The sequence below is a fragment of the Phalacrocorax carbo genome, chromosome 8 (genome assembly GCF_963921805.1).
Source record: "Phalacrocorax carbo chromosome 8, bPhaCar2.1, whole genome shotgun sequence".
In the NCBI taxonomy this organism is placed as follows: Eukaryota; Metazoa; Chordata; class Aves; order Suliformes; family Phalacrocoracidae; genus Phalacrocorax; species Phalacrocorax carbo.
Genome location: NC_087520.1, coordinates 39475115 through 39501429, shown reverse-complemented (window position 1 = coordinate 39501429; position 26315 = coordinate 39475115). Strand labels below are relative to the sequence as shown.

The following is a 26315-nucleotide window of genomic DNA, read 5'->3' as shown; positions in this document are numbered from 1 at the left end:
CTGTTTTCTTCATAATGCATATGCAGGTTCTATTAACGGCGAATAAATACAGACAAGGTGGCAGAAGGTAGTTGTTGTACAAAGCCAAGAAAATAACTGCAACAAGACATCGCCTTTTTCAAGAAGCACCTTTTATAATTGTTTCCAAAAGTTTTGCACAATCCCTGTTCTCCAGTCCCAACTGGGAAGCCAAGTCTTCCCCACTCTTTTCCCGGGGATTCCACCACAGGTGCTTGAGTGAGGGGATTTAGGTGTTGCAAAGTATTTTTACAAGGTATTTTTGCCCTTGTCAGGTGGTGCCAATTTGTGTATCAGTGTCTTGCTAACAAAAAGGTAGCATGCTGTCATCATTTTAGAGCATCTTCTCTACTGGATGGGGGCAGGGAGGCAATGTTTAAGTACACTAACTAGGTCTCTTTAATTAGGTCATTAATCACCTATCAGAGATCTTGAGACTCTTTTTTTCGACCCTTGTATGGTTAAGCTTTAGAAAAGAAGTTCTTCTGAGCTCTGAAACCAGTAAAATATTTCTACCATTCCTATCAGAACAATAATCTGCATATTTACCTACTGCTTAAATCCTTCCGTGCGTATATTTTCACAGTGCGCTAACTGTTCCCCTCTGAGCTGTGCTTGCTGGAGTCCAAGAACAAGTCACAGAGCTCCCTCCCCACGCCCCAAGGGGGAAGCTTTGTCCTCATCTGTAATGACCTAAATCCCAAGCAACCTATTTACATCAGAGAAGTCACCCAGAGGTCACAGGGAACTCTTTGGTTTCCTTTCCTTCATGATTTTGCTTTATCCACTACTTATATCTCTTAAAAAACAACAGGTGCTGGAAACTGAAGTGTGTGCAGCAGAACTTGGTTTCCAAAATGATTTGCAGTTTGAAATGTGGCTTTACAAAAAATTCTGTACAAAGTCTGTGCTGCAAAAAACTTATATTGGCTCATGGAAAGTAAACTGCCTTCTAACCAGGTTATGAGACTGAAAGGGAGCATTCAATTTGCTAAATTTAAGCTATATAACACAGAGCACTGAAATCTATCCAGTTTCTTCTATATTCAGTTAAATTATTCACATACAACTAAGGCATATTTTCCAGAAACAGATAGTCTTGAAACATTCGTAATTATCCCTTTTTACAATGCTATTGCTGCTGTATATTACTCTAAATTAATGTGAACAGAGAATTGGAAACTGAACTCATCTGCAAATCCCACAAAACTTGACATAGTTCAGAACTCCAGGTACTGACGCTGATTTTTCCCCTGTAACAAGGATAGTGTGTACAAACACCACACTATGTGCCAGCAGACAAAGCAACCCACCTTTGAAAGCCTGAAATATATCTTCCAGATAGGCTAAAAAAGCTGGCAAATGACTAAAAATGTCATTAAAATGCACAGACAATTTTTCCATGCCCATTGTAGTACATCATGAGTCAGAATGGAGATACCTAGAAATAGCCTTAACTTTCTATCCTACAGGTGCCTGGAACGGAGGGGCGCGTGGCGGGGACACGGCACACCTGCAGGTGTGCGTAGCACACGTACATCACACTCCGGCACCAGGGAAGGAAAAAGGCAACAGCAATCTGCCTAAATGTCCCTTCTACCAGTGGCTCTGAGATGAAAGGCAGTCTGCCAAAAATTCATAATTTATATTAGCCTTTTTGTAGTTTTTTAATGATTTGTAATCGTGCGGGAGATGAGAGGGTATTTACTCCATTTCAGTATGAGTTTTGTTATTTTCAGTTTAATTTAGTAACAGCCTAGTCCTAGAAAGTGCTGACCATCCCAACGTCTGATGACATCAGTGTGAATGGTACAGGTCTGCACCTCTCAGAAGTGGGCCCCCAAATCCATAATTTTCAGCTTACTTCACTTACTTTTGTAATGTGTTACCTACTTTTCCCAAGACAGGCTGTAAGTGGCTCCACATTGGACTAGGACGGGCTATACTGAGTGGATTCTGAAACAACAGTAAAGTGTAGAGATATGGTACCCAAGAGAGCCAATAATTCTAAGCTGATTGAAAAACTGGGAGAGAATGGGTAGACGAGAAGCAGGGAGAAGGAGAACAGCAGCAGCAAAGAGCAGCAGCCAGACTAGGCCCAGACAGAAGAACTGCAAAGACATGAATCAAATAAGGAAATATATAGAGGCAGATTCTTAAACCATATCAAATGATATAGTTGCACTGACAGAGGCAGAAGATGCACTGCATCTCCTTTCCACAGAGTTTAAGCTCTGAAAAGACCCGAGAGCTGAGAGAAAAAGAGAGAGGGAGCAAAAATAAAAATAAAAATACAAAGACAGGTTGAACAGTGTATACGGATGGTTAGAACCAACTGTATTGCTCTTTGGGCTTGGCGTAGTGCCCATGAAGTAGGCTTGATCTGTGTCAGTGTTGGTTTGTGGGACTGACCGTTTCTGGAGTTTCTGGAGTTTCAGAGCAGTTGTGAGTAAAAGCTGTACAAAAGGCAGGGGTGAGAGTAAAAGCTACACCAAGGGCAGAGGGGAGAGCTGCCCCAGACCCAGCTGATGCAGGGCATGAGTGCTCGTGCCTCTGGTATGGGGGAAGCACTGCTGCCTCACAAGGAGAATCGCTGTGGCCATTATTTTGTTATTTTACTTAGCATAACTGCTGGCAAAGGACACTTCATCTTACTCTGCGTAATTCTGGACAGCCAGTCATACTGAGTTATTGTTTTTGCTTTTATATAATATTATAGAATTTGTTTTATAGCTGTTATTTCTCAATTAGTGTATTCCTGTCAGGCAGCTGCAGCCTTCAATGTTTAGTCCCTTTCCAGATGAAGCCACCACTGCCATCTCTAAGTCTTGAGAACTTTTTCATACATCAGCCGTCATCACCACTATCCCACGGTACAGGCTTTCTCTTTCCCGGCTTGCTTGGCATAGCTGCTAAAAGACACAGCGAGTCTCGTATAATTTTTGTCTTTGTATCCTTGGGTCTTAGGAGGAGATAACCTTACCACCTCCATGTTGTGCTGCTCATTATGAATATTTTGGTGTAACTTGTTTAGCTTTTCCTTGAAATGACTATGCTTTTTTACCTTTCATCAACTGCCAAGTATTTACTGCATAAACTCATGAGTGTCAGTGAGAGACTTATCCATGGAAATGGTTACACTTCCATGAGCCTCGGCTTTCTCCAGGCACAAGGACATTAAAAGGCATTTAAAAGGTACAATTTTTATCAAGGACCTATCGTTTCGTTATGAGCAATGTCCTTCATTCGATGCAAGCAGGAACACGAGCAAATGCTCAGAAACGTCTCAGTGATAATTTTTGGCAAGGATTGACTTCTAAATGAAAACCATAGTCAGCTGTCATGAGGACACATGGAAGGAAACTCCTTACCTGTTCTCTGGAAACTAATGATGGGAGCCTGCAGTTTCTAATGGAAAGGCAAATGATACAGATGAAGAAAGATGTGGATTACAGATCTAAAACATGAGGAACAGTAGTAAATCAGTTCCATTAGCACAAAATATAAAGCTTTCTGCTTGACTTGAAACCAGTACATGGAAACATGAGACTGAAGTAAAGGATTACCACCATCCTTACCGAAGCTTCACACGAAACAACCTTAAGGAAAGGCCTGCCATAGACAGGAGTAATCATCAAAATAAACACAAGTTTTAAAACAGTACTTGCAACTACAGAGCACGCGCCCAGAGGTACTAATGACAACAGAGAATATTGCTAAGGCAAGCTTCTTTTAACACACATGAAATACTCACACATTTCTGATAGACCACTACCACCAACTGACCTAATGTTCTATCAATAAACCCAAAACACTCCAACATGTATGCTGACATAGTCTACATTTTGGATTTTTTTCTACCTGCACTACAAGTTAAAACTTTAGTTCTACATAAAAAGACAATTAATGCCTCCGAGATAATCAAACTCAGGTCAGTATTTTGCCTATGGCAAAAATAAGTCTGAAATCCCATTTTGTACTATGGGGTGATGGTAGAAACTTTGACAAACGTCTTTGTAATACCTAGAACAGAATTTCCCACATGGACTGAGATAAATACCATCTTCTTAATTATCTATTTGAAATACGAAAGGCAAACATCTACGCACTGTGTGCATTTAGTCCAAAGGCTTGAACAGGCTTTTTAGATGTTATTGGGACTTGTCTGGTGGATGTTTACTTACAGGGCATCTAGAAAAAACAGCATGCTTGATTGGAAGGATTTGAATAACGAGAGGGTTACTGGCTAAACTGAGGGATTGCCTTTCCCATCTATTTCTTCTATACGTTCCAGAAGCTGTAACTCCTTCTAGTACATGAAGGGATTGCACATCCCTCCTATCCTTCCCCAGCAGGCTGATACATGGGAACTCCAGCTCTCAGCACTAAGTCCAACAGGGAAAGTCGTAAAATATTACGTAGGCACAAACTGATTAAGTAATTGGGCATCTCGGCATTCTTGGGACTCCCTGTAGAAGCTGGTGGGGGTTATCGAAAAGTAGAAAGAAGCATGGCTTAAGAAAGGAAACATGGTTTCACTACAGTGAAATAAAAATGCTTCACAAGTAGTTATTGGCAAAAATTGTATTAAATAACAGCTTTCTAACTAATCCTATTCTAACATGAAATATTACCCAAGCAGAATATAAATATTTTTGTGGTACCCATATTATCTGTAATTATTTGTCCTGGTGAATTATTAATATGCATTTACCAGAGGAATTGGGGGGGTGGGGGGGGTGTGTGTGCGCGCGCGCGCTTGCGCTTTCCTAAGAAAGAGGAGGGAACAAAACTAAGTTAATAAAGAATTCTGCCTCAGATCTCTGAAAGATGTGTTAGTGATGATATTTTACACTTTCAGTAATTCTATAGCTACTGGCTTAACTTATCTATACTCTGCCACCAAATTAAAACTAGCATTTGAAAGAATTCTATCTGTCTATTTAAAGGGTGGATGTTTGTCCCTTTTTCTTTCAAAGCAGAGGTTTCCTTCTAGAGACATGTATTGAACAGTTCTTGCCTGACGTATGGATTAATCAGAATTTAAATACTGTATTATTTCAACAGGCACTTCTAATATCTGAGTTTCCTGCCATGAAATGTAATTAGGGAAAATTAATTTACCAGGGAACCTCTGAAGCTTTACCTTCTTCCCCATTGCTATTTGCACTGGGCAACATTCAAGTGTAATTCCCTTCTATTCCAAGTATATCAGGGCTATCTCCTCTAGACTGCCTTAGAGCAGAAAACGTCACCCCGTATTCGGAAAGTTCACAAATGTGACATTTTTCCAGTAAAACTGTACTGGTGCAGTCAGCTTCGATAGGTTTATCATTGTTAATGAAAACAATTGGAAATACACTGAACATCTTGCTTCATGATTTAAATCAGTCTCTAATGATATTAGAGATGCAAGCCAGTGCTCCAGGACAGATTATCTCCCTGTGAGTCTCTGATGGACCTTCACTGTTTGTAAATGCAGCTGGTACTCGCTGTTGTCAGCCAGGATAACAAACGAGGTACACCTCAGTTCGTACCCTTTGTATCGGTTTGCATGTTATGTTCTTAACCTATACTATCCTTTCTTTTTCAACATTGATTTAGATTTGGAGGCCACATAACAATATCCAGCTGCAGTGCAATATTTTCATATTCAACGTCAAAAATCTTTCTGCAGCCTGCGTTCAAAAGCTTTGTGGGCTGCGGGCCAGCCTTTGGAAATTCCTGTTACACAGGTTATCTGGAGACAGAAAGGAAGAAACACACTGAATCATCTGTGTGGTAAACGCAGCCCACCTTTTGCAATTGCGTTTCAAGTACTTCCACTGTGAAACAAAGGCCAGGGCAGACTGCAGGGATGAGTTACAGAAGTATGTTCTATTTAACTCAACAGTGTCAGGCACATAACGTGCCCTTTATATCTATAGTTTATTTTAACACATATCAAGAAGACAGAAAATTAGTGATCAATGTAGAAGGGAGCATGAGGTTTCATTATAAATTAATGTAGGAAGACTTGGATTTCAATGATGAAATGAACATGAATCTTAAAAATTGTCTGTCTTCATGAAACAGATGAAAATTATTACAGTATATAACTTTTTGGTGACATTTTACTGCAAAGGGCGTATTGTTACAAAATTTAGCAATGATGTAGCTAACAGAAATACTGCAGGGATAGATAAGATTATTTATGTAACATGATAAAACATGAAACATGGATGTATTTGAGTCATCGGGTTGCAGAGCGGGAAAAATACTTTGCCCTGCTCTTAAGTGAACCCTCCTGTTAAATCAAGGAGCAACACAGATGGGACTTGTTGGGAGGCAAGACTGAACAACAGCAGCCAGTAGTCAAATGCCATCCACCCAGTTATGTGCTGGTGCCCAGCAAGCTAGGGGAAATAAAAAACAGAAAAGAAGGAGGAAGTGCAAGAAAGGTTCAGAGAACTTCGCTTGGGTATCCATTTTAGCAGTGGTTTTTGCTTCCCAAATACAAACCACCCCTGCAGCGACATGAGAATGCACTTATAACTGGAAGAAGAAGTCACCTACTGAAAGTGAAACAGAAAAAAACAGTGTCTCTAAGTAGTGACATTGCAACACAGAACTGGTGGAAGATGGCTGCAAAGTAATTCCACTCCCCAAGCCGGAGCTAGAGAAAACTCATAATCTCAGAAGTGGCCCTGGCTTAATATTTCTAGAGGCCTGGAATTAAATTCAGATTCTGGGATATTTCTGAGATGGAAAGAACACATACATTGATTCACTTACATATATACATGGTTGACTCCAAAGAAATAATCACTAGAATACAGAAAGTTCAGAGTTAATAGAAACAAACTTTTGGCAGAATAACAGAATCTTTATCAGCTCAATGAATCTTGGATATACAATCATTTTTTAAAAAAATAAATCCCACACATCCAAAACAGACTGACTTATATGCGTAAAATTTGGGCAAACTCTGCTGGACACATTTCTCTAATGCAAATATGGAGAAAAGAGATTTTTCACACAAACTAAGGTCAAAATTAGGTTTATCTTGGAACTAAAATTTTTGTCTTACCTAAGAAAATATTTTCCCATCTGTAAGTTTTCAACACTATTCTCACTAGAATTGTATAACTGAATTCAGATATAAATTACTTGCTTTCCTTAATTAACAGAACCTCTATTCAATCTGTTTCTTTTGTTTCTCTTCCCTTGTCTTTCCTTCCTACATTGCCAGGATAAACCATTCTGTTACATTTGCAAGCTTCAACTCTACTCATACCACTGTGCTTTCATTTAAACAAACAAAAAGACAGTAAAGGAAAGAAAAACAGTGAGAACCACCTGCAAACTATTATAAATTCTAAACCCACCCACACAGCCTGTAAGTTATAAGTAAATGAAAGCAGGAAGGTTCGAAGTCAGAAATAAAGTGGGTTTGGGGATATTTTTGCTATAAATACTGTGCAAACAGATGATACTAAAATCTTTAAGAAAATATTTTTACAATTTTTGGTTGTGTGCAAACAATTTCAATTTCCTTCTTTGACTGGGAATGGTTTAGCACTGTCCCCATTATCTAAGATGTTCATGAAGGGCTACATCTTTACTGGATGAAGATCACCGATCTCAGTAGTGTGCCCACCACGTTCCCTCGCAAAGAGCCATGGAATTTATAGTTTTCCTGAATGGCCAATTTTAATCTGATTATCACACTGATGTTGCTGTTTATCAGACCAAAGAGGTTGTCACTTCCTGAATATAGCTGAGAGAAACTCGTCAGACAATGCAAGCTACTGCATCTTTCTTACACTTGAGAAATCTTTGTTGCCTCTCTCATGTAAGTAATGAGTTATGATTCATGCCAACATCCAAAAACTTTCTTTTGGAGAAAACAGAAAACCAAAGTCTTAAGCTCTATTGTATGCAAATGCCTCACAGAGATCTTCTGTGCTGATGCAGTTCTACTAGCTTCCACAAAATGAATTCTTTTAGCAGCAGAAACTGATATTGCTAAGAATTTTGCTGTGGGCACAGTAAGCTAGGTTTTCACCCAGTAAATACGTAAAACATTGAAAGTTATCTAAACAAGTTTTCCCTGGAAATAAAGTATAATATATTCCGTTTAGTACGTTAAGATTTACTACTTCATTTTTACAACAGATCTATCAGCATTCTGTAAAACTGAGCACCTCACTAAGATGTCAGTGTGAGAAAAGCCACTCAAGTATTAAAATGCTTATCATTTACATAGTAACTGAGCACAGCCCAAGTAAATGAATTAACTCCATTGCCACAGAATATACTGGAAGAAGTTCAAGATTAGAACACACAGGATCGTTTTCTTTCACATATCTGCTTTGCTGATCAGCTGGATAAAATTTAACACAACTGTGCTTTCATTTATTATATGTAATAATAAAGGCACAACAGAAATACTATGAAGGTAAGTGAATGGTGCAGTATCCGTCTTAACGCAAAATAAACAAAGACGCACTTATGAAATATAAATGCCAAGAATTACAAGGTCTGAACCTGGCCATAGAGGGAATACAAAAGAATATTGAAACATGCATTTTAAAAGATCCAAACAGTGTTATGAGCAAGGGAGCCACCCATGAAGTTTTTTAGTCTGAACTTTCAGCAGGTTCCTACAGCTTTACTTTGCATGTGAAATTGCCAACCTCAGAGCATGCCGAACTGGGACCTGCATCTTAGAGCAGTAAGTAAGCTAAAATCACACGGCTTAATATGTATTACAACCAATACTGTTGAGTGTTTCCTACTACTTATTTAATTTTAGTTTATTACTTTCTTCCCTTTGTTTTCTCCCAAAGGGTTTATTTATTTATTCTTTTATTTATTTGCTTGTTTGCTTGTTTATTTATTTATTGAGGAGTGGTATCTGAGAAGTCAGCCCTCTTTGGACAGGGTAACTGTGGATGGGAAGTTTCCGCGCAGTTAAGGGTTTATGTCAAAACATCAAAGTTCATCGTATGAGTTCACCACCTGCCTCTCATATCTTAATTTAACTACTGTGTCAGACATAAATCACCAGAACCTTCTGAAACTTTTCAAATGAATGCCTGTGAAACAAATTTAAAATCCAAACCATAAGCAAAGCAACAGCTCAATCAGTGGAAGAGCAGTGATATTGTCACACGAGGACACCGCTATTTGGGACCTCAGCTTTCTCGAAGTATACTAGCTGTTAAAAACCCACTACACACGGACAGAACAGCAAAGTTTATGAGGTCAAAAAACATGCACCTACCACAAACCACAAAGACAGGCTCTTGGTGTCAGTAGCAGGGACTTTTCACGTAGACCACAAGTTTGACCGACAGAGAACTAGCTCTGGCAGGGAGGGACACGCTGGCTGTCTGCAAGTCAAAGGTGCTGCTCAAGTAAACACAGCAAATGCTCCAAAAAACCTCAGTGTCTCCACTAAACTACTGGAGAAGAGGCGCCAAGAAAATTCAGGCAGATTAATAAAAACCAGCTGATCAGAGTTACTGGAGGTTGCAGTGCTTTTCTTTTAAAAGAGTTCTTAATCTCTCCTGACCTCGAGTACTAATGGTCTACTACAAGCTGATTAGGGGAAATACAAACACTTTAACCTTACAATGATGAAGCAATAAAGACAGCAGACACTGCTCTTAAAGCAGCAAAGAAAATGGTGTTTAAAAAAACGCGCAACATTTCTACTCATCTCTGGACAGTCCCTGCACAGAGAGTTGAGAGCAGACCACGGGCAGCGTTCGGCATCTGTCTAAACCAGGCAAAAACATTGGGGACTTACTAATGATTTCAGTTCTTGAAGTTGCAAGTACTAACATCAAGTCCTGATAACAACTTACATGCAATTTCCATTGGGTACATGTATTTATGATGTGGTTATACACAGATTTTGTACACACAATTAATAATGAAGCTTGTGATTCAAATGCTCTGTAGCAGCACAGGCAAAAGAACATTCTCCCTCATTCATTGAAGCAGCTATATTGTCCACTGGTAACCATTTACACACTATATTAATGCAACAGTGCTTACTTAAAATAATCATATGCACATCACATATGCATGTGTTATAGATATGTATTTTATGTGTATAGACAGTATATATGCATGGACACATACACAGTTACACATATGTATGAAAATAAATTTTGTAGGAAAGACAATAAAAAACAAGGTTTTCTACAATGTTGTTACAAGTCTTTTTTTAGCCTCCATGGCTTCTTGAGTGCAGAGCAGCTTTATTCTGTGGCTGTAGGATTTCCTACCGTCACACTTTCCTCTCTCTGTATCACCTCCCCTCACTAAAGAGATTTCCTACCAGGCCGGCACCTGTGTTTACATGTACAAATTTCATATGTACCTATCCATCTGTGTCTCATAGCTATGAAAAACAGCACTTGAAAGAAATTTCTTGAAATTTTGAAGATTTCCTTTTTCACTTGTTTTCTTTGTTTGGAGCCTGTGGTTCTTTGGAGAGTTTACTCATTTTATTTTAACATGTTTCATGAAATACTTGTCCAGGCTATTACCTCCAGAACAATTCCAGACAGGGAAAGTTCTGCTTATCTCATGATTTTTTTATTTGTGAAATATCATCCAGTACTTCTAACGTAAGAGGTACTGCAAGAGATGTCGCCAGAACCTGAGCTCTCTTGTAGAGAGCAATACGACCAGCATGTTTGAGTCAGTACTTCTACAAGACACATGCCACCTCTCCCTGACCTGTGCTGCTGCTGGGAACCTGGCCGCACTGTGCAGTTCTGCTTATCCCTCCATGGAATAAATCTGCAATGGTGATTATTCCATGCTCGAGCCACCTGTCCTAATGAATAACGCTTCCTGTGTAGCTGTTTCCCGATATTGGAGTTAGTTACTCAAGCTTGAAAGACAAGTAGAGAAATTAATAACTGGTGCACATGCTCCTTAAACAGCACAGGGGCAAAATATGGACAGAGGAATTCACTGCCATGGCTTTCCTACAGTATTGAAAAAGGATTTGTGAGTATCAGAAGACCTGCATCAGCATGAACTTGGCCAGACAGACAGGCGAGCTGAACCATGACTGTATTTTGGCTTAAATTTGGGTAATTGAATGCTGATTGTAATTTTACTTTGAACTTCTGAAAAAGAGAGAGACAGAGACTTAAAAAAAATCAATCAGTGCAGGATTAGATGTGTTATTTAGTAGCTAAAGGAAACTGAACGAACACCCCTCCCCGACCTGACCCAATACAGCACTAGCACCACATATTCTCAGGTTATTGTTATTTTTAAACCCAGAAATTTTTCAGTAGATGGGTTTGCATATTACTTAGCTTTTTGAGTTAGTACTATTTATAAAAGAACACTGGTGAATATACACTAAATGCCTTTGCTAGTCATTTCCATCAACAGATTCTTCTGAGCCAAGCAAACTGATGGTTTGTGAGCTTTTGCTACTTTTTTGCCAAACAGTGCTGGATTGACTTGTTAAAGTCTGTAACACAAATACACGCGTAATAACAAACAATGTCAAAGAAACACACATTTCAACAGCACCTGGAAACTTCAAACTATGCTTTCCCTGCGTTTGAAGCTGAAACAAGTAAGCAATACTGTTGTCTTCTTAATTTGTTGATTTTGGTTTTTCTCCAGACCCGTAAAGACCAATTCAGTGACATGCAGAAAAACAGAACGCGTTTGTTCAGCACCTTATCCAGCAAACTCCATGTTATATACAAAGATGAATCTCTTTGTTAATGCTATAGTATATTGAAGATGCTTTCCCGTTGTACTTATTTGCTCCATCACAAAAAGTTAGCTGCATTAAGATTTAATAACACCATTAAATTACATTCAAGTGGACATTAAGCATCCATATAAAGTACTCTTAATCCAGTATGTGTATGTTTAGATTTTTTAATTCAAACTCACTTAGCCAGTAGGTTTGTAGGGGTAATATCAGTCACTCTGCAAATTATTTCATCAAAGAAAAAGCCAGAAATATAGAAAAGACCAGAAAAACAACATCAAATGTTCCTCACAATTCCAGTACATCAAACCCATTGTTTTAGAGGTGATGGAACAAGAGTTTGTCGGGTGTACATTTCTAAGCAAGACCCAAGTGCCATTTCATTTATACAGCGCGCTCTCGGCTAACGCTGCTCCTACCACCAGAGCTGGATTGGTCGTCCGTTCTCTCTCCAGCTCAAGTACTTTTGGAAACAAAAAGCATCTGCTTTCTAGTTTTGCTAGCTGGCTAGTTTTCTAGTACCAGCCTGGACACATACAGTAGGATAAAACTGTATGTTTCTTTTCCAACACTGCTTATAACAATACATCATCCTTCAAGTGTTTCCATTCTCAGCATTTATTATAACCAGAGCCCAATACCTGTAATCTAATGAGCACCTATAGCTACTTCTTTTCATAAAAATGTGATAGCACTGATGTAATACAAACACTATGGATTCACTCTCATTTAGGAAACACTGCTCCACCCCATGACACCACCTCCTGCATTTGCTCTTCCACTACTTGCTATGAAAGTTCAAAATAACACCAAGCGCCACTCGCTTGCAGCTCTCCCTGAGCAGATGTGCGCCAAATTTAAATTCCCACAGAAAAAAATTAAAAAGCTACTGACTCCATACAACTGATTTTTCTGTTATAATTTCCTGCACACCCACTGAAATCAATGAAGCTTCTCCAATTTACATGGCTGAGAATTAAGCACGCACCTATCATAAACCAACCACCTCCTGCCAGAGCAGGACAAGCAAACAGCCACTGCTTTTGAACCTTATACAGCTGTTTTCTGTACTTCTGCAAAACTCCAAACATTAACACTGCTATACAATTTCTATTTATTTTGTTATTATTGTCTTGAGCCTTGGAAAGAGATTTTCTAAAGGCCCTGTTGTGAAGGACATATCACATGAAGAGTAATGACTATGCTGCTGTAGTCTACGAGAAGATTGACTCGCCTTTCTTCTTCCTTTTTAATTCTTTATGTTTTTGATTTTCTGAAAGACTCTTTAAGGGAGAAAAAACAAACACCTCTTCCACCCCCCCAAAACTGTGGGAATGTTTGCTTTTTTTGGCAGCGCTAATATTTATCTCTTAGTTAATAGGAACTCTCCCCTGTGTTAAGAATATTGCTTTTACAGCTTGAAAATCTAAACATGAAGTATTCTATCAGTATTCTGTTTTTCTCCCCTCTCTATGCAACTTTGGAGCAGTTTGTAAAAAGCAAATATTAAAACAAAAATTACTGTCTTTGAGTGTCTGTGAAAATTTATGTACTAAAAAGCAGCTGTAAAATTTTTTAATGTTTAAATTAATGTTTTATGTTTACAATAAAAACTCTCCAGCCATGAAGGGCTTTTAAAAGCTACATGCTAAACACAAGGAAAAACACAGCAAACAGTAACACTCCTGTGAAGTCCAGCTTCAACACACGAAATGGCAAATAAGACTTTTGTGTAGACTTCGTAAGTTTTTGTGTCTTGCTCTAGAAATAAAAACCCTAGGAATGTCAAAGCTACAGAAAGAGCTGGTTAGAATAGGAAGGCAAGAACTTGTAATTCCTTAATAATAGGCTTTTCTGCAATTCTGAATGTATTTGTGATGGTCTGGTTTACTCTTTTATTTGAATTGTGTTATAAATAAAACGGCTTCTCTCCTCCCCCGTTTCTGCCAGCTGTAAGCACTCTGTCCTCCAATAAAGGCTGAAACAAATGAATAGGTTTAAAAGAGACCATTATGCACTAGCTAGTGCAGACTGAGGAGATGAAATGTTGCCAAATCATACTCCTTTTAAAATCAATAGGAATTCTTGTTATTGGATTCAATGGGAGTATAATTAGGTTCTAAACTCGCACACTTTCTTGACAATATGGGTTTCTTTACCTTTTTCATTCCTGTTTCCCTCTCAGATACGGAGAAGTCTCGCTGTTCCAAAGCGCTCCCAGTTTGAACAGTGTTTTAGCCATTTCTCCCCTGAAACACTCGGGGCACAGGCTAGAGAAGGCAGACCCTTAGCACCAGCAACCTCAATCACCTACACTGAAAGTCTGCTACCAGGTAACACCAGCAGGAGCACAGCCCGTTCCCCAGCAGGCGTCTGAAGCCTTGACATTCCCTGTCCACCCTCACGCTCCTGGGCATCGCTTTCTTAGTGACCCGGGCAGAGCAACCCCACGTACTGAATCATCACCACCATCCTCTCCCTTTGCAGCTCAGTTTTGTTTTGCAGGTCTCACTGCAGGGAGACCGACTAAGCCCAAATATATTTAGGTTGAATCAAATATAAATCTGTCCCACAATGTGAAATGATTTTCAAAACCCCTGTCAAAGTAATTACAAGAAGACAATATAAATAACTTCCCCTTGAAAGGTCTACATAAGGAGGACCCTGCATTTACCACATCTGCATGTCGGACTCCAAATCAGCCACTGGGGAGTCTTGAGTCCACCCCCATTAATCTCTCAATGACTTGCTTTTATAAACAGTGTATTGAACAACAACAAAAATATATAAAGCCGCACCATCCCCCCAAGACCAAGAATTAAGTTATCTTTTTCAATTTTTTTTCCATACACAGACTTATGAACATAAGCCAAATCCTACGCAAATAGTTTTAACTCTTATCCACAATGCTATCTTCATAAATTAATTTGTCAGCCTTTACTTTGTTCCAAAAGACGGGATGCAAGAGCACTTTTTAACTGTTTCTTAGTTAGTTATGAAAATGACTGGGAAGCATTCAAAATAGTGAATATCCATTTTCTACTTCTCTCAGAACAGGAAAAACCCACCAAAAAAACCAATAAAAAATATATTTTCCTAATTTTCTCTCCTATTAGTTTGCTGTAGAAAATATTTCTCACACCAACTGTGTTTTTAAAGTACACATAACTGAAAAAAAATGAAAGACAGTCAGAGTATAAGCATTAATGTGCAAGCCTCAACGTTTGTTTGGGCAACTGAATTAAAATTTGCTACAGATGATAACAGTGGCTTCACCTTTCTACACTTTAAGTCAGTTGTTCCACTGATCGCAACCGGAGGTGACCTCGGAAGAGGCCAGTACTCCCAGGTTAGTACCCTGCAAGAATAATTGGCAGAGCTGTTGGTAGGAAGCATATGCACAGCTTAGAACTCTCCGTTCCTACTGGACTCTCTGACAACTGTTTCATCAGAACTTAAAGCACTGAGACCTGAAGTTCTTAAGGTTCCTCTCTTCGAGGACAAGGAAAGGAGAACTTTAAAAAATGTGTTTATGTGTATGTGCATATAAAATACATAAATGCATGTACAGGCAGGTAAACATTTGAACAAGTTTCTGCAGAGAACTTATCAAATTATTACTGTAAAGGTCTTGAAAGAGAGTTTCTGAGGACTCTTTCTAGAAAAGCTATTCAGAAATTTTGCCCAAGTCCATCCCAGTGGAGATGGACATCCCATCTCCCAGTCTGGAGAATATCGAGGTCCTAAATATGGCTTTTCATGAAAAGATCTCATCACTTTTCAGAAAATGAGGTAGCCATACTGCAGTGAACATATTTAAGAACATGTATTTGGATTATTTCCAAGATGCTTTTTGCATATTTAGCACAATCCTCTCCCTCCTGCCCTTTTTCACCATTTGTGAGAGTAGATTTTTTGAGACTATCTGTGCTCAGCTCTTCCTTCAGTCTTTGTGTATCCGTAATTAATTTGTCCATAATGATTAATCATTTTTTAAATGTGCCAAAAATATGCACTGCTCTTCTGTAGATGAGAATATCTGCTGAAAACAGATGAGGACTTAAGACATTTTATTAGTTTTATTAGTTCATATTAAGTCTGTGAAAAGCAAGTCAAATACATTAAACATCAGGTAAATTAAGATATCTTGGTTTTAAAGCAAACCAAGGGAAAAAAAAAACCTTTAGATTATATTTAGTTTTCCCCAAATTTGGAAGCCCTCATGCAAGTTTCTTCTACAGCTTGCGACCTGAAATGAATACAGTTTGACAGAAACAAGATATACTGACCGATAGCAGCAGGGAACAAAACCAGTGTGCATTCTCAAACAGCCACATTACTGGTGATAAAGGATCAGCAGCCCTTTAGATCCAGCGAATGGGGATACAAAGCTAGAGGTGGTATAAAAATAAAAGCAGCAGTGACATTTTAAAAGAAACTATCCCTGTATAGTCTTGCCCATAGCCATAATTCTGGAAAAAGAGCTCCTTTTCTAACGTGCCCTCCAGGATTCAAAAGGCATAGGTATCATGCTATATATTAAAATTAGTATTTCTTGGCCTTGGATAGCTTCTGATCAGGGTCCTCATGTCCTGGACATTATTCAAGTAAGCAACTTCTCCATTGGGTAATTTAGCCTGCTCATGTGTCTGGTAGCTAAAATTTACTACCTCATTGGTTTAGTTAAAATTTACAAAATTGGGTTTGGACAGTGGGGGTGAGCATCAAAAGCAGTTGCAGCACCACTACAGTACAATGGAGAAGTTAAACAAATTTGAATAGAATAATTCTTAACTAATATTTATCTGTAGATTAAAACCAAATAGACACAATTAAACGCCAGGGACAGGAATAAAACTACCTGCGCCTTCTGAAACCTCCCTACACCAATGATTTTGGAGTACAAATGGGATGTTTTTACTTACTAAAGAGGGAGTTTGACAAGCGTACTAGTTAAAAAGGCTGAAAACAGCTAAAAACTTCATTATAAAAATTTGTACTTAAAATTATCATTATCAACAAAATCTTCAGTATATATGGAGATTTTAATGTACAGCACTTTAAAAAAAGAGTTCCATATTGCTCTCTCCCACTATGTACAAGGAAAAAGGTAGATGTGGAGATGAACTGTTTGTTGAATTCACCAGTATATTGGGGAAAAAAGTACAATTATCCTATTTCTTACTGTTGGGAAGGAAGCACTGATAAGTGGAACCTACAGAGTGTTTGCCTCCCAGTATCCCCAGTGATGATCCTGTACAGCTCCTGAGAGTCGCCCAGACCAAGGAAGACGTACATGGCATTTTATTTTCCTCCCCCTACTTTTTATTCCCAGGACACGCCAAGGAGGAGCCCTTGGCAATGCTACCGTGGTCACTGTTGTTTCTGACAAGTCATAGCAGAGGGTATTTTGATGCATTTTGGCATGCCTCCTGGAAACACAAAAAAGAGGCCTTGGTTGAAACAGTATATAGGAAATGTGACAGAAAATTCCATAGAATCAGTCAAATTTTCTTTCTACAGGCGCATTTTAAATTATGATTTTTACAGAAGCCAACTAGATACAGTCCAGACCCCGCTGCTGGAGAAAGCTTGCACTATATTGCTCTCAATATACAAAAGATTTGCTGGAGTTCCTTCCTCTCTCTGCTTCTATCTAAGGTATTTGAGTTGGCCCTAGGAGGGGGACATTTTGCCCTTATGTTGTTCACTGCTCTAATCTGTTATCCTTGAGAACGGGAGGGCACCAGGTCACTGTGCCAGTTACGCTCCCAAATCTCTAATTAATGTTGACAGTAAAATATTAGCCACAGTATTAACTGCCAGATAAGAGAGAGTACTCCTGAGGCTTGCACATCCCAATCAAGCGGGTTTCATTAAAAAGAGACTTGTTACCAATAATACCAGACAATTGCAACATAAAACCCACTAAAATAAAGATGACTCACTTATCTTTGTACTGCTATAAAATAGTGATTTGTTTCTCTTCCCTCCATTTCATTCCCTCCCACCATCCTTCAATCGGATGTAAAACTTTCTTTTTTTGCTATGGGAGGAGGGAGAGGAAAAAAACCAACACCCAAAGCTCAACAACTCTGTATTTAGGCTAAGTCACTCTGCAGCATCACAGTGTATGAGTTCCAAATATAGATGTACCCATCAGCTCCTCCAAGCAGTAGCATGACCTACACTTCCTTCAGCCCCAGAGGCACATCAAAAGTTGCACTTGTGAAAGAGAAACCCTGTGGCTAAAAATGCAGTTAAAGCTTGGTTCTTCCCATAGCTTCCAAACAATCGGTTTTATTTCAGTTACCTGCATTGCAGTGCACAGTGTCAGTATATTTACGGTGCTATTTACATTAATACCCGATCCAACAATCATCCTGCAAATACAGCAGAATCATTTCAGGGATAATAAGAGAGAACGGTTTTGCAGCAATGCAATGTTAAAAAGCTTCCTTGGTCTGAGAATGCCTTTGCAATAAAACTAATGGTTTTAGCTTGTACTACCCTGGTAGGACACAAGCATCTTGATAAAAATAATACAAACGTCTTCCACAGACTCCCACGTCCAGAGTGACCCAAGATCCCAGTCACACATCATCAAAGCAAGCTTCAGGTAGGCTCAGAGAAGCAAAATGCCTCCCAGGACACTTTACCCCTACCAAAACTTCCAAGTTCTTCTTTTTCCTCCATAACTTGCCAGTCTCCTCACCCACAGTATGTCTTTTTTATGGCATTACAGATACAATTGTATTTAAATAAAGCAAGCACAGCATCTTCATCTAAATGTTAAGGAAATATTTATCAGCACAAAGGCAGTCTCACCCTGTACAGTGTTTACAATGTTTTTTTATCTTCAGGCTACATTAGGATTTGCTGTGAAATGGTGTTTGGAATGACTTGTGAATCACTGCCAAATGTGGTTGTTGCACCAACCATATTGCAAAGCTTTGCACAGCAGTAATCATGGGGTATTTCTGACACTGGGAGCAATTGGTACAGAAGAGCAGTAAAAAAAAGATGGTCTGTTCTTTTCTCACTTAATCCCTTCTGTTGATGCACTCTTAAAAATCAGAATAAAATACGAACTAAGATAACAGATGCCCTTAATGAGGCCCTCTGTTACTCTACTAGAGTATCTCTGAAAAAATAAAATATAGAGATGCTGTTTCAGCAACTAATACAATAGAATTACAGAGAGCAGAAAGTTTGTGATTCTTTGGGGCAGAGGGTTATCATCAGACAGGAAGGAATAGTTGGTGTGCTTGGAGGCAATGATACAGGTTGCAGAATACTAAGATATCATCTGTCTCCACTTCCCAGCATACTTCTGATACCAAACCCCACTCCCCTCCTTAAAACTGGAGGTAAATGAATAAATAAGTCTGTAACTGAACAGATTACAAACATGCGAAGGCAATTTCCACTTTATGAGAAAACCTGCCTGTAAAGAGATTTTAATTCAGAAAAGCGCCGCTCCTTGTTTAAGGGAAACATCACCACGCCATCTGATAACTGCACTTAGCTCTTCTTTAAATGTCTAAACGCAAGAATACAGGATAAGTTTCATTTAGGAGAGAAACCTGTTTAAAAAGGTGCAAAATTGATCTTACATATGCTTTTAAACCTACGAACCAAAACAAACAAATCACTCTAAGACTCTAAAAGATATGTCCAAATCCTAGTAACGTCCTTTTAGACTCAAAAATTTTCATTTTTAATAGCATTTTGGCAGCTGTGTATGATCCACAGGACATTTATGGCAACTGCCATGTGTGGTCCATAGCTACAGAGTGGCTTTTTCTGATTCTCCTAGTCTCAATGGCATTTGAACACGCCGAATACTACCTGAGCATTAGTAACCTTCATCTGAAATTTTTCAGAAGATTATGCATAAATGCAGTGGTGATAAGCACAACTTGGCAACGTACAGAATCTTTCAGTTGTCAGCAAACATTATTTGGCATTTGGTTATTGCTCTAGGAAAAAGATCCAGCAACAAGTAGTCTTAATGTAAGAAATAAAGCTTTATACTAAAAATTTCCTAAGAACAGAATATTAAATCTAAAGTCACTTTATGCACTTTCTTTAAAATAGATATTTATGGTCCTCAAAAGGAATTAATTACTATAATTCAAGAGGAAACCATTACAAACTGGTTTGTAATGCAACTGGTGAAACTTTGTACACTAATTCCTGAATTAAAATGAACAATTAAAATGCACAGGTTTCTAGTAAACATCACCTTTTAAGACCATTAAACTTCTCAGTGTGCCTTTACATGGCCAGATCTCATTTTGATCCAAGGCCCAATCTGAACCAGGCTCAGCCGCCTCTCTTTATAAGCATGTTATTTTTAAATATTGCATATGTTCTTTTATTCCTTGAAAACAAGATATGAGAGACTATTCAGAGACTCAGGAACCAGTTGCTAGGGATTTACAGATAACAATAAAATGCAAATCCTCATTTTAAAATTCGGTACAGAGCGCAATGATTTTTAGCTCAAAATTGCCATCAACAATTATCACTTATTTAAATAAAACAAAAGAGGAGAGTCTCAAAAGAATTGTATGCATGTCACTCCTACCTTGACAAAAGAAACATATTTTTAATCTTCCTACATCACAAATCACAGGAGGTCTCTAGTCACTTCAGTATAGTAGGAGAGAAAAGGGGAAAGTTACACATTTTCAGGCACTAACAATTTAAAATTAAGACAAGAACAAATATTGTTAGTAAAAGCAAAAGACAGTGGGGAAAGCAACTCAGCTTGTGGAATGACAATATTGTTAAATAGAAATGGTTGTTTTCTGAACACAGTCATTTTATAAATTGTACAGTAAAGCTTTTATATGTAAATTACCCAAACTCAGAAACCTTCCACTTCAAATTGAATTGAGAATAGCTTGAAGTAGAACACTTTAGTGAAAACGTGCTTAAAATGAACAAAATCAAGAACAACTAAGGCGCACACACACTGTTACACAGGAAAAAAAATCCCTGTAAATAAATATTTGATTGATGTACTGCTAACAAAAAAGGATAAAAATTTGCCTTCAAATACATTCAGATAGCCTCTTACTACGTGCATTTATTTTTTTCTTTTTCATAGGTACTGATTATATTTTTTAAACTCTGTGTATTACCACCAAATATAGAACTATGTTACGTGAAAGATTAAAACTACTACAATGGAACTACATTATACAAACAATCACATTATCACATTTAAAAGCTCCCTTTGCTAACGTGCCATAACAATGCAATTTCCCCTCAGCTTTTGAAATAAAGTTCATATGATTCCATCGCTGTGTTTTTAACTTACCAACATCCCTTAAAATAATCCAGTCATATAGGATGGTCAAACCGGAACAACTGTTGTGTACCAAACCATCACGCTGGATACTCCGTGAAGGGAGGGTAGGCTGGGCACTGTGCTTGCAAAGTTCACATGGATTCTAAAATAAGTTACATATGAAACAACTGCAGTATCTGCTGTTTACATCAGCCTTACAAGTGTATTTATCTTCAGGTTTTCTGGCAAGCCTGGCACCTCTAATGGTGTCCCGGCTGGAAATGGCAATTGACACAGCCCATGTTATTGGAATGCCAGCCTCATATTTTTATTTCTGGTATAAATTTCTGGTAATTTAGCAGCTTTGACAAGACTGGCTGTAATCCATATGTTTCTATCTGATTCTCCGTGACTATGTTTGACTTGACTGCTGTATCAGGGGCTTGCACAAATAAAACTGCCTTGCGGTATGCTCGCTGACTATGGCTAATGAAGGGGATGAGGTGGCACACCGAGGTACCTGACTTTGGGTAAACAAAGTAGGAGCTAATCACAGGGCAAACGTGAAGGAAAAGAAAGGCTAACCTCCAGCAGAGGATATAGCCCTTATCAGAAAGTAACCTATACAGAGGTCTGCAGTTTATTAAAACTCTCATCCCATAGTAGCGAAGGAATAATCTTTGTAAGGCCAAGCCCTTAGCAGAATTATTTGGAATTTGCTTATTCATTGTATATCTCCTCCCGGACGAATATGGAAATCTGATTTTATTCAATGCTTGTAGGTTAATTCTCCCTTTGGATTTGCACATGGCTACCAATTACTTGGGTAAAAGCCAGGGAGACATTTGTCCTACAGCAAAACTTGGTCCTTAATTTACCAGTTTGACAGGACAGCAGGCAAATCGAAGTAGTAACCCATGAAAGAGACTGGTCCTGACGGACTTTTTGGGCTAAATAGTGATCTTCCTCACATCAGCTAAGAAAAATGCTTGCAAAACCAATTCTAACTGAAAAGATTAACAAATCAAACATTAAAAATAAATTGGGGCCAAGTAAATTGTAAGTGCAACGCACAACTGTCTTAGCCTGAAATCTGAGAAGCTTTGAGGTGGACAGTCTGCACATGTAACTGCATGTATGTGAGAATATAAAGAATACCAATAATACTCCCTATTTATCTCTCCCAAAGTGTACTTATAACACAAAAATGAATATGGCATACTGAACAACATCTGCATAATGACATAATTGTTTACAAATTGGAAACACAAGTACCAAACCCGGTAATATCCAGGGCATACATAGAAAAGACAAACTAAATTGAATAGTTCATATTTTCTCTATAAATATATGTGGAGACAAAATAAAAGCTGTATTTCAAATCACCTTCTGTAAACTGAAGAATGTTTGCAGTCTGGCAGTTTTACATCACTGTGCCTTCACAAGAGAAAATGCCATTATATTAACATTTATAATCTCCTTGCCATTAATGTACTTGCAATGGAAGTGTAGCTAAAACATGTAGTATTTTTATATTAGAGATAAGGAAACTGGGTGTGGCTGAAAAACAGAGTGTAGTTCACTCTGTCAAGTTATGAAGCATGTATGCTCAAATGCATTATATGACTGTCTTATCTTACTAGGCATTAGCTGAGGATATAATATGGAAGATAGACAGAGTTTTAACTTCCACAGATGACATATTGTACCCAAAAGATTTAAACAATTAAATAATAAGCAAATGCTGAAAACGGTTTACGTGTGAATATTTTTTTTAAAAATGATCCTGTTAGCCGAGTCTGTTTTCACCTGTGCCAGGTTTCTATAAGCACTGACACCTGTGAAAAGCTGATGGGTTACACTTTAACATTACTCTCTGAAGTTCTTTTTAACTTTAAAAGGACTTACTGAATGGTCCCAAAACTTTTATTAAAAGCTTTTTAAAAAAAAAATTTTTTTCAAAGGTGTTTGTTTTAAAATTCAATCATCATCTTTTTTTTAATTTCCATTTCTTTTGACCAAGATGAGTATGGCAAACCAAGTGCCATCATGCAATTCTTGAGTATGTTTGCTCGCGCAGCAACCCTGTACAGCCCCAATATTATATATATATCACAATAATGAGAAGCCCAAACCAAAAAACAACCTGGCCGTGTTTCCTCAGTTATCGAAGAAAACTACTCACCTGGGGTGAGTGAATGAGTAGAATATTGGAAGATGGTATTATTATAATTATAAACCAGAAACTAAAATGTTATTATACCCCTTGCTTACTGATATTTCAACTATTAATGCTGAACTCCATCTAACTTATCTGAACGTTTTTACACTGTCTCTTTCTCTCTATTGCTAAATGGGTGTACAATACCATGAAGGAGACTTAGGTATATTGCAAAGGTTATATTTTAAGATGATATGAGATGGATGCATTTGACTTTTTACATCTTTCTCACTCTACTTCAGAAAAGGAATAGGAAATCTGTGTGGTTTTCCTGCACTCTATCTTCTGGTGAAAGCAGATGGATAGTTTTAGCATGAAAAACTGCGTACAAATTTTTGAACATTTATTAAAAGCAATACTGCATAACATTCCAGAAAATATAATCCACTAGAAATATTTTCATGTTTATATCTAAAAAATTAATATTTTTATCCCCTAAGTAAAATGATATATCTAATGACAGGAGACTTAAATGCTAAAAGCACTTTGAATATTTTCAATCATTCTTCTATATGCTTGAGTCTATTTCACTTCTTTTAGTGGTAAACATGCAGTTCAACTGGCTGAGAAAACAAATCTGAGTTAACTTTGAGCTTGATTTTTGAAGATAATATTATCAAAATTTTCCTACCAGCATTACTACAATTGGCACTCCCCGAGGCATGTGCGACTTGACTGTGGCTGCATGGCCATTCTTAGGGAAGGAAAAGAAAGGAAAGGACTCTGTTTCGATGAAGACAGTATCTTTTTTCCTCAGTGTGGTCAGACACAGGCATTTACAAACAGGAATGAGGCCTTACTGTTGGTCTTTTCCTGTTAAAAAGGCACTTTTTAGACAAAAGTGTATCTGAGAGGGGAAGACAGTTGCAATTCATAAGTTCCCAGTTCCCTTAAAGCACCTCCACCCATGAGCCGCCTTTCCCTTCAGTGATAGTTGACACCACAGAGGCAGAATCGTACCTGGATTCTTCAGCTCCTTTGCTCGATTGCGTCATTTATTTATTTTTTTGCCTAAAGAAAATGGCATTCTGTTTCGCCTTCATTCTACACGACTTTCTCGGGCTTGCTCTGGGAAAGCCTTTTGGAACTGCATAAATGCCCAGAATACAGCTTTTCCAGTTAATTAAGATATTTGTTGTGACATTCAGGAGGAACAAGGCAAAATTAAGCTAGGGTGGTAACAAAAAGAGTTAGGAAGCAGAAACAATTGCAACTAAAATGTTTAAGAATTGTACCCAGTCCAGGAATAAAGTGACACCGACTAATGTAACTCCTCTTTCCTCTCATTCTCACACTAAACTGCTGTTACTCACAATAACACATCCTACATAGAGTTTTTCCTCCAGGTCTTATATTTACTGCTAGTACTGAAGAACTTAGGAGGCTAAATCATGAAGCAGGGCCCCCATGTGCTGGCAGCTCAACAAACAGCGACAAAAAATGGTGAGTGCTCCAGAACATCCTGAAAAGCAGTTGCTACCAGTGTATTTTCTGTTCTTCCTGTGATTTGAATATACACAGATTTTAAAACACAAACGTACTTATAAGAGTTACAGTATCTCCGTAACTTTTTGTACCAAAAACCAGATTAGATGACAAATATGGGGACTGTAGAAAACGTGTTAATGAAGATTCTCTGTATCAGTGATAACGCAAGAAAATGAGAGTATTTAGGATATCTAAATTTGGTGTGAATTTGGGGTTGTCCTGTGCAGGGACAGGAGATGGACTTGATGATCCTTGTGGGTCCCTTCCAACCCAGGACATTCTATGATTCTATGATTCTATCATCTAGCAGAAAAAAAACCAGTGTCTGTTATTTTCCTGAAAATAACGTAAACAAAAACATCATGAAAAATGTGACCAAACCAATAAGCAGCAGCACTGTAGTCATTTCACTACACAGATTAAAAGACCCAAAAAAGGGGCAACACTGCCTTTCACCTGTGACACAGCCACAGAGGCTCAGCACCCACCAGTACGCACATAAAAGTGACGAGCGAGTGGTTGTAATGAAGAGCAGAGGTATACAGCCTTTATCAGATGAGAGGGGATTTGTCAGAGATTAATAGAATTCCATTGTAATATCCATATCTCACAAAGGCATACTCTGACAGGGTCCAATTACTTTCAACAAGCTGGGCCTGCTACATGGACCCTCTGAACCGGAATGGCCCTCCAATCTGTATGCTTTCGTTCAGACAGATAACACCAACGTGTTTCTCTCTGTGATCACTGCCTAACTTAAATGAGTTAATCTCGTTTTCCAGATGAATTGTTATTTTGTCTCCCGCAGGCTGTGATTACCGGATAAAAGTATTGTGTTAACAGGAGGGCCAGGGTCTTTTCAGCAGCGGATTCCACATTCAGATAACCAGCCAGAGAAGGCTTTTTCTTGCTTGCCTGCTTGATTTTTTTTTTCTTTTTTTTTTTCTAATGTGAAGTAAGAGAGTGGCACTAACAGGAGAAAACTGTGAAATGACAGAGAGATAAACCTTCCCAAATAATTACATAACTTCGTAAGAGGTCAAAGGGGCAATTTATCTTCATATTTCAAAAGAGCGTCCCAGTGAACCAATCACATTTACAGCCTACCCCTACATATTTTAAGAAGTTATTTGCCTTTCAGTTCATGCCTACCCTTTCTTTCCCTAATGGCCTTTGTTTCTTAAGCCATTATAATGTGTTTGAGAAGTTCACAAGGCAGGCTATCAGAATATAAATATTTGGAAGCACTGAAATATATCTGGGCAGTATCAGAAAACAGGAAGAAGAAAACAAGCCCGTGATTTCACAAACAGTTCTCTTAAACTTATGAAGCAAAAGCCATATGGTGAGAGTTACAGTCTACAGCACATTTTTCTAAGATAATGTATTTTCTCAATGACAGCAGTGAGATTCTTCACTTCCTTTTCTTGATAAAATGTTAAAAAGAAAAAGCCCCACTCTCAAGCTAATTCTTAAAAACTACACCTTTGGGGGGTTAACGCCGAGAAGCAGAGATGCGATTAGCCAGTCATGCCTTGACC

At 38.3% G+C, this 26315-nt stretch overlaps 1 protein-coding gene across 4 annotated transcripts in view; it reads right to left on the bottom strand.

Moving 5' to 3' along the window:
* WWOX (WW domain containing oxidoreductase) overlaps nt 1–26315 on the bottom strand; it is a 537552-nt gene that overhangs the window by 227639 nt on the left and 283598 nt on the right. Inside the window, exon 9 of one of the 4 annotated variants that reach the window (XM_064459620.1) lies at nt 21096–21228. The exons of the other annotated variants lie outside the window; for them this stretch is intronic. Coding sequence (XP_064315690.1) covers nt 21096–21228 — 133 coding nt within the window. The remainder of the gene's footprint in view (nt 1–21095; nt 21229–26315) is intronic. 4 annotated transcript variants of the gene reach the window in all.